Below are 7,759 nucleotides of genomic sequence, written 5' to 3' on the forward strand. Positions count from 1 at the left end.
CAAACGCCATTTGCAAAGTATGTAAGGTTCTCCTTGTAATCAGTTTGAATCTTAATGCAAGAATTGGTTGTTCATTGAAAAACCCTGAAGCTACAGGAACTTTGTATAATGTATTATATTAAGTATAATGTTATAAGAACTAAGTTTTTTTGAAATTCAAAAACTTGTTAATTTTTTGAGATTTTTTGAGATACAGGAACTTATTTTTTCAGTATTTTTGAGGTACTTTAAGACACATGTAATTTGTCAAGACTTTTGATTTGTGAAGCAAATTTTATCTAGTAATATTGCAGGTTTTTTGTTTATTTTAAAGGTTTTTGAGGCTTCTTAAACTGTAACTTGATTATTGTTCTCCGTTTAAGTGTTTGGGGTAATGAAGTTTATAATAATAATACAAGTTAATTACTTTTTTTCTGGTGTTTCAAAACATAATTTTGGTTATAGCAATATAAATCATAATTTATTTTGCATATTTTTACTTTCAAATTAGGATTCGAACCAATTTTCGATATCCGGGCCTTTGGATTCGAATCCGGATCCGATTTAAATTTTGGATTCGCTGCAGCACTAATTCTGGTTATACAAGCAGGAACAGACAGGCACATACAGGCTACCATGCAATGAGGTTTGGGAGCACATACAGGCCACCATGCAATCATGTTTGAGGCATAAATAGGCTACCGTTCGATGAGGTTTGAAAGAAAAATACAGGCTACAATAAAATGATTATTGAAAGACAATACCTGATGGCATGCGATTATGATTGAAAGCAAATACTGTCTGCCATGCAGTGATTCTCGGAAGCAAATACGGGCTTCCATGAAACGAGTCTTGAAAGCAATTACAGGCTACCATGCGTTAGGATTGAAAGCAATTACAGGCTACCATTCAGTGAGGCTTTTAGACTTGAAAGCAATACAGGTTACCATTCGATAAGGCCTAGAGAAAAACACAGGTTTCGATGCAATTAATCTTGGAAGCAAATTCCAACCAACATGTAATGAGGGTTGGAAGCAAATAATGAAGATGCTACTATGCAAAATGAACACTGTCGTGCAATGAGATCTGAAGGCAAAACAGGCTTACATGAAGTGATGTTTTAAAGCAAATACAGGCTACTTTTGAAGGAGGTATTCAGGCAAATGCAAGCTACCATACAACGTGGTTGATGAAAATACAAGCTATTGCGCAATGAGGTTTGAAAGCGTAGCAAATTTAGACTACCATGCATTCATCATTGAAAGACATCGGATTGGCATGGATAACGGTTCGGAAGCTTATTCGGGAAATATTGCAGTTTACTTAGAAGCAAATTCAGGTTCCCATGCATGGGTATTTGAAATATGTTAAACAAGTGGAGCATTGATTCTTGGTTGCTAATTCTGGCTACCAAGCACTAAGGTTTCGAAGCAAATTCACGTTTCATTACCTTAAGGTTTGAAAGCATAATCGTTCGGCAATATCTCTCATTGATAACAATAACCCATCGAAGTAAAAGCAAAGAAGAGTTTGTATAACCTGCCCAAAATCCTATATTAAATTGCCTGATTGGATGTTAAGACCGAACACCATGTTAACTAGGTTTTTCATATCAAACTTCGCCTTATCTTAATGTTTGATTAGTCTGTGCGAGACCAGTGTTCATTTAAGCCTCTGTTAATTATTGTTAAGAGAGCATCCGTCTCGACACAGATATCAAATAATACTACATTCGTTGCATGTACACAGATACTCTCTTATTAACACAATAATTACTAATTTGTCGCTTTGAGAAATAACACATACGTTTTTAAACAAAATTCTAAAATCTTTAATATTAAGCCAAACATTTTTATATTTCTGCATATCGTATTTCCAAATAATTCCGCTTAAATTGTCCGCAAATTTTCAGCAATATGACAGTGATTTTCATACATGTTCTGCAATTGTCGACATCACTTTGATGTTGGTTAAATGGGCTATCTCTACGAAAACTACCCTATTGCATTACACAAGCTATTACACGAAAGAAATGAGCATACATTGTCATAATTATAAAACATAAATTAAATGATTCAATAAAATGCTATCTAAAAAGTATGAAAAGTATGGTTCGAAGTTGTGTCGCTGTAAATTGTTTTTTTCGGACGGTGAAGTTGTTCACTTTCAGAAATTGTTATTCTCCTTCGAATAGGTCAACAAGAGCTAGGCAAAACAAAAGTCATACAATATACGTTTGTATTTGTTTTTCTTTGGTAATAATAATTTAAAGTTTTTCAAAGCCTGAACATTAATTGCAAGAAAACGAAATCCAAGTCCATGGTTCAGACAATTTTGTTTCCAAAGAAACACAAACGTCATGCGTCATTTTACGGTCAACCTGAAATAGGACATTTTATATTTATACACATAAATTTAAATATTATTTAAAAAACTGCGATACTACTTCTGGAAGTAACAAATTACATATTTGTCGCAATACGCCTCTTTCTTAAGACCATTAGAGCTTTTGTGATCCATTATAAATTCACATATTAGAAAAGTAAATGGACTAATACCAGAATTTTAGATAATGTATATCTACAACGGCGTAAGGAAAAAGCTTGTACCTTCAGCCGACCATGTCAACATAAATCCTTGTGATTGGCCTGAATAATCCGTTCTAAACCTAACATCTGCCGCGTCGCCATGGATCTCAAAAGGGGCTGGTGCTTTCGTTCCACAGAAAGGACCTGATATCAAATGAATGAAGTATCCATTGTAGAAATGCTTTTCTTATGATCCATTTGAATTATGAAAAAAAAAGATTTTAATGTTTTAAAAACCTTTGATAAAAATACATTTAAAACATTAAATATTCGGTTTCATATACATTAAACATATTTCACTGGTTATTTTAACAAAAGCATAAATATTGGTATTATTGACTATACCATTACACGCTCAACCTTTTCTATAAATATTGCTAACACTTTAGATGTGTACATACCGTTTATGTGTCGACCGTTCATTCCAGAAATGGTGACGTTGTCGTATCTGCAGGTACCGTTACTACTAGACTCTATGCTGAATCGTCTGTCAAACGTGAACGAAATGCTCTGAAATAACGCATTTACAAATAGTTTGAAATATGTAACTAGTAACACACATCCTCCGCGCAGAGATAAGACTGATTCCAAGCATAACTCGATATCAAATCCCTTCATTATAACTAACCACGTGATAGTAGCCAAGCCACGTGGTACAATAATTTTCCCGTTGCTAGTTTTACTTTTTTAATTTAGGTGTTTTTTTTTATTATTATGAACCTAAATTTATACTCTTTAAAAACATAAAAGAAAATAGTATGTGTTTCAGATATTGAAGAATTCTCTTGTAATAGCTGTGGTGATCGCCATGAGGAGTTTTGGACCAACATTGCTCAAGATACGACAAGCTAACACGCACCGTTGTTCCCACAAGCGCAGTCACGTGATATGTGCAGTTGAGCGTCGATAGGTAATCCAGAGGAAAGTTGGGGCTGCTGATGTTGCCTGTGGTTCCTGTGAAGTTGGTTTGTCCACACCTGCGGTCATCTGTAACTGTAGGCAAAAAATAAAAGTGCATTTATCGGACAGAAAAATAGTGTCACTGTTTGTACTGTCTGATCGTTGTTAAAAATAAACGACAAAAGCTAGTACTGTTCACTAATTTTCATCCCTGTTATATACTAGTAATTTATCCTAAAGTATTACACGGGTTAAGTGTTAGCAAAGGATAAACATAAGATTGCCCATGACATTCGTGTTGTTGGTACTTTTGTAAAAAGCACATGAATTATACGTATAAACACTCACCATTTACTCCACATCTGGTCTCGTCCGACATGTCATGGCAGTCGTTGTCTCCATCGCAAACCCATCGATTCGAAATGCAATTCCCATTCGCGCATCGAAATTCACTCAAAGAGCAGAATTCGTGAGTGGTGGATCCTGCAAGTAACCATCAAAAGTCCATGCTCTGTTTTAAAAAGCTTATTATTATCTTTAGTGTTTCTGACAGTGTGTAAGAAACAACGGCCTCGATGGTGTAGTTGATATACCGTGAATATTGCGATCAGTTGGTCCAAGGTTTAATCGGGGAGCGTTCTCAAGAACTTTATTGGTTCTTCCAAAAAATTGATTAGATAATGTCTCTATAAGCACAAGGATTTTGATGCTATCGAGCTAATTTCAAAATGGTTAAACTTAGGGTAGATTACTTAATATGCTTTGAACGCTTAATACAAGAGCGAGTTATGTTACACACTGGTTGCTTACATAACATACGCGGTTTGATTGTTGAAATGGTAAATAATCAATTAATGATTAAAATAAAACATATATTCTTAAAAACAATCATTGATATACCCTGAATATATTGATTTATGTTTTTTGAATTATTTTGCTAGTTATTTTTTTAATACCGTAATTATAATAAACATACGGGCGTGCAAATCACATGTGGTTAATGGCAAACAAGTTATCTAAATTGCGATAGACATTTGAAAGATGCATTACTCACTCGGTACAAACATATGTTGCCCATTTTTTACCAATGGCAGTTACGTTAAAATAATAACGGTTTATATTTTATATTATTTTGAAATGATCGTACATGGATCAGCCGTGTGTGTATTTATGGTTTTTCTGTTGTTGTTTTTTAACTACCTCATTCTGGGACTTTTTTATAACTTCCATTTACCAGTTTGGCAGTTTTTCTCGTCGCTGTCGTCCCCGCAATCATCCTGGCCGTCACACCGGTAGCTACCCGGGACGCAGTTGGTGTTGTTGCAGGAGAACTGACCCGTCAGGCACGTTCCTTGGGAATGGATACTCATTTTATACTCCGTTACGCATGTTGCATACATTTTTGAAGGACCAGCAGTCTTATTAATTCATAAACATTCGGGTTAATGGCAGATCGGAACATGCGCATTGTTTATGAAAACAGATAATCGGAAGACATTAAAAACACATAAAAGTATCCTCCTTTTATTTATGCTTTATATATTTCAATAGATCAATGCAACTGAAGACCATAAGGCGTAAAATAAAGTTTAAAAAAAAACAACGAACCTATTAGATGAATACCGAAAACATTGTTTTTATTCCAGCTAGTCTTTGGTCATATTTGCAAGATACGATGACAATTAAATATTATCGCAAAAGTAATTCTAACATATCAGAGAGGTGTTCAGAGAAGAGATTTTGAAGATTCATTTCATTGAACTTCCTAACGATGACTTGAGTAATTGAAAAAAAGTTAACGAAAAAATAAAATAAAGGGACGTTCCTTAGGCTATTGTTTTGTAATGTAAGTGGAAACCGTTCGGTCTTACGCATCACGTGATCTGTGAAGTTGTAGAACAACTCGAAACCCCGAAAGCCATGGCTCCCATCAGTTACGAAGTTGAGAGTGAGGAATCGCTGTCTCGAAGAGATGGGGGCGAAAACATTACCACAGAATTTGCCCAAGCTATTGTCGTTCGTGCTATCGCCATCAAACAGTTGGAGATAGTCGTACGAGCAACTGAAACTATATGAAAGTATCATTGCATGAGGCATTAAAAATAAAAAGGGAAGTGAGAGTTCTCATGTTTCTCTATGTTTCGGTCATAGACCAACGTCGGAACACATGGTGCATATCCCATTACCTATATCACAAATCATAGCGGATTTTAGCTAATACTTCACCATCATCCACTGTAAAAACATTAAACGTGCTGTTCATCAACAATTTTTTATATACCCGCCTCCTTCCAAGTAAAATGCGTTAGCCATCAGTTGTACAAAGTTTCCTTCCGGGGCCTCTATCGTCCACACGCAGTCCAGGTTTTTGCCGTAATCATGGCCGACGTCGTAACCGGAATGACTTCGGATGATTCCGTTGTCGGTCGTAAAATATGACTGGTTACCACACTGGTAAGATCGTGATACGACTGCAAGAATCGTCCCATTTTTGCTTATATTTCAAAATGAAATCTGCTCCGATGCCTACCGGTATACATTTCTATGAAATGCATGTTGAATGATGTTAATAATTGGTTTGGCGACCATTTTAATACATTATGTGACGTAGGGACTATATGTTAACAAATTGGAAGCACTTGAATAAATTATTACCTCCAACCGAACATTTCATCTTCCACAAAAAAAACTGTCAAAGTAACTTTGTACATTGTTCTTTTATTATTTTGAGACTATAGATGTATTTAATGCGTTTTTAGATTTGTCCCTAAAGTACATTCTGTAGTCGTACACTATGACCACTTGATTGTATTTTAATATATCAGTTAAGTGAGCTCCGATCAAAGTCGGAAATGTTTCGCGTAAGTAAATGTATTGTGCATAAAATCAAACACGAACTTACTGCTTGCCGTAACCACCGCTACAAATGATAGGAAAAGGCAGGGTCACAACATAGTGTTTGCTCCTGTCTGTAAACTATGCCCGAGAGAGGGAAGCGTCGTGTTTTATCTATTGTTACAAACATGTGGCCATGTTTTTAAAAACATTAAAGGAACTTACCTCGATTTTCTTAAAATCTTTAATTGATGGTGGGGAACGATATTTTGTAACCCATTAATGTGTGGCAGAAAATATAAATAAAATGCCTGATGAAAATGTGCTCATATGATCTAATTGCTCAGTTTATGCTTATGTAAATTCCGTACTGTACTGTACGTTCCGGATGGGATTCATTCGTATTTAAGTGTTTTCACAAAAAGATCGACATGTAGAAACTACCGTTACAACCTGTTTGGTGGCCGAATGTTTCTGAAACAAACCTTAAATCATGTGGAAAAAAGGCTAGCAGCAAACATTATACTTATCATTAATTCAAATTTATAAATAATAAAAACACTCTTTAAGGAGTACTTTAAAATGTTTTTCGAAATGCTGATAAGATATTGCCTAATGCGTCATTGACAAATATGTTCCATTTTCAAAATCTTCATTTGACTTTCTTGCAATTTGAGTCGTCTGAGTTTCATGTGTGATGTAGCGTACTACAAGCGTTCTGAAGCATGTACCATCGACACTTGGTGCACGGAAGTCGAGGAGCATGTGCTTTAAAAGTGAGAGACTTCACACAAAACCGCAGTTACCGCATTTCACTTATACCGATTTATATATGGCAAATCATTACATACATTGTGCTTTCAAACTGCCTCTACAGTATGCTACATATTTATAACTGTATACTTTGTAAAATATTAAAAAATCGTTATGGTAAAACAGTATAAATAAAACTCTTTATGCATCGAACGTTTTATGCTCTTACAAATATTATCGTAATAATTATTTACATTTTTTTACATATATGAACATACTTATGTTTGAATATGCCTAAACATAGTAACTCTGCTTACTAAATGGACTTCTATGCTTACTATTTTCAGGTAAAACGAGGCCTGTTATAAACGTTGAGGATGACAAGATTTAAAAAGAAAGCATCGCTAAGTGTGTACCGCTCTAGGTGGAAACACACCTATAAAACAAAAACAAAAGATAACATCTAAGTACAACGCCATTTAAACACAGAAAACAATAACATACACGTGCAATATAAGTGTAATGAAAAAAAGGTTAAGCCGGTTCGATACTATTATAAGGTTGATGTGACAACAAACTAACATTATTGCGATTCGACATACCTGAAGCGATTGGGAATACCTGGCGCGAGCTTAGACGATGTATATCAGTGAATAGTTTTTTAATTGCAAACTTAAATAACAAATGCTTATTGATATCAACGA

At 35.0% G+C, this 7,759-nt stretch overlaps 1 protein-coding gene and 1 long non-coding RNA gene across 4 annotated transcripts; one reads left to right on the top strand and one right to left on the bottom strand.

Annotated features, from left to right (window-relative positions):
• Positions 1-2,203: 2,203 nt before the first annotated feature.
• LOC127834944 (low-density lipoprotein receptor-related protein 12-like) lies at positions 2,204-6,514 on the bottom strand. Of its 2 annotated transcripts, none has more exons than XM_052361095.1 (9): positions 6,370-6,514; positions 5,749-5,938; positions 5,339-5,535; positions 4,702-4,818; positions 3,816-3,950; positions 3,427-3,554; positions 2,969-3,077; positions 2,589-2,711; positions 2,204-2,359 (listed from the first exon to the last, which is right to left on the bottom strand). In XM_052361095.1, exons 2-9 carry the CDS (start codon positions 5,778-5,780, stop codon positions 2,355-2,357), a joined length of 846 nt encoding a protein of 281 aa, XP_052217055.1. In that variant the 5' UTR covers positions 5,781-5,938; positions 6,370-6,514; the 3' UTR covers positions 2,204-2,354. The 2 variants fall into 2 exon arrangements, with proteins under 2 accessions (XP_052217055.1, XP_052217047.1); XM_052361087.1 differs by having other exon boundaries at positions 3,427-3,560; positions 6,370-6,513.
• A 458-nt stretch (positions 6,515-6,972) lies between these two features.
• LOC127834956 (uncharacterized) lies at positions 6,973-7,759 on the top strand. 2 transcript variants are annotated; one of them, XR_008028295.1, is made up of 2 exons: positions 6,973-7,078; positions 7,403-7,759. It is a non-coding gene; the product is annotated as an uncharacterized LOC127834956 (long non-coding RNA). The 2 variants fall into 2 exon arrangements; XR_008028294.1 differs by having other exon boundaries at positions 6,990-7,178.

This window comes from Dreissena polymorpha, chromosome 1 (assembly GCF_020536995.1).
Source record: "Dreissena polymorpha isolate Duluth1 chromosome 1, UMN_Dpol_1.0, whole genome shotgun sequence".
In the NCBI taxonomy this organism is placed as follows: Eukaryota; Metazoa; Mollusca; class Bivalvia; order Myida; family Dreissenidae; genus Dreissena; species Dreissena polymorpha.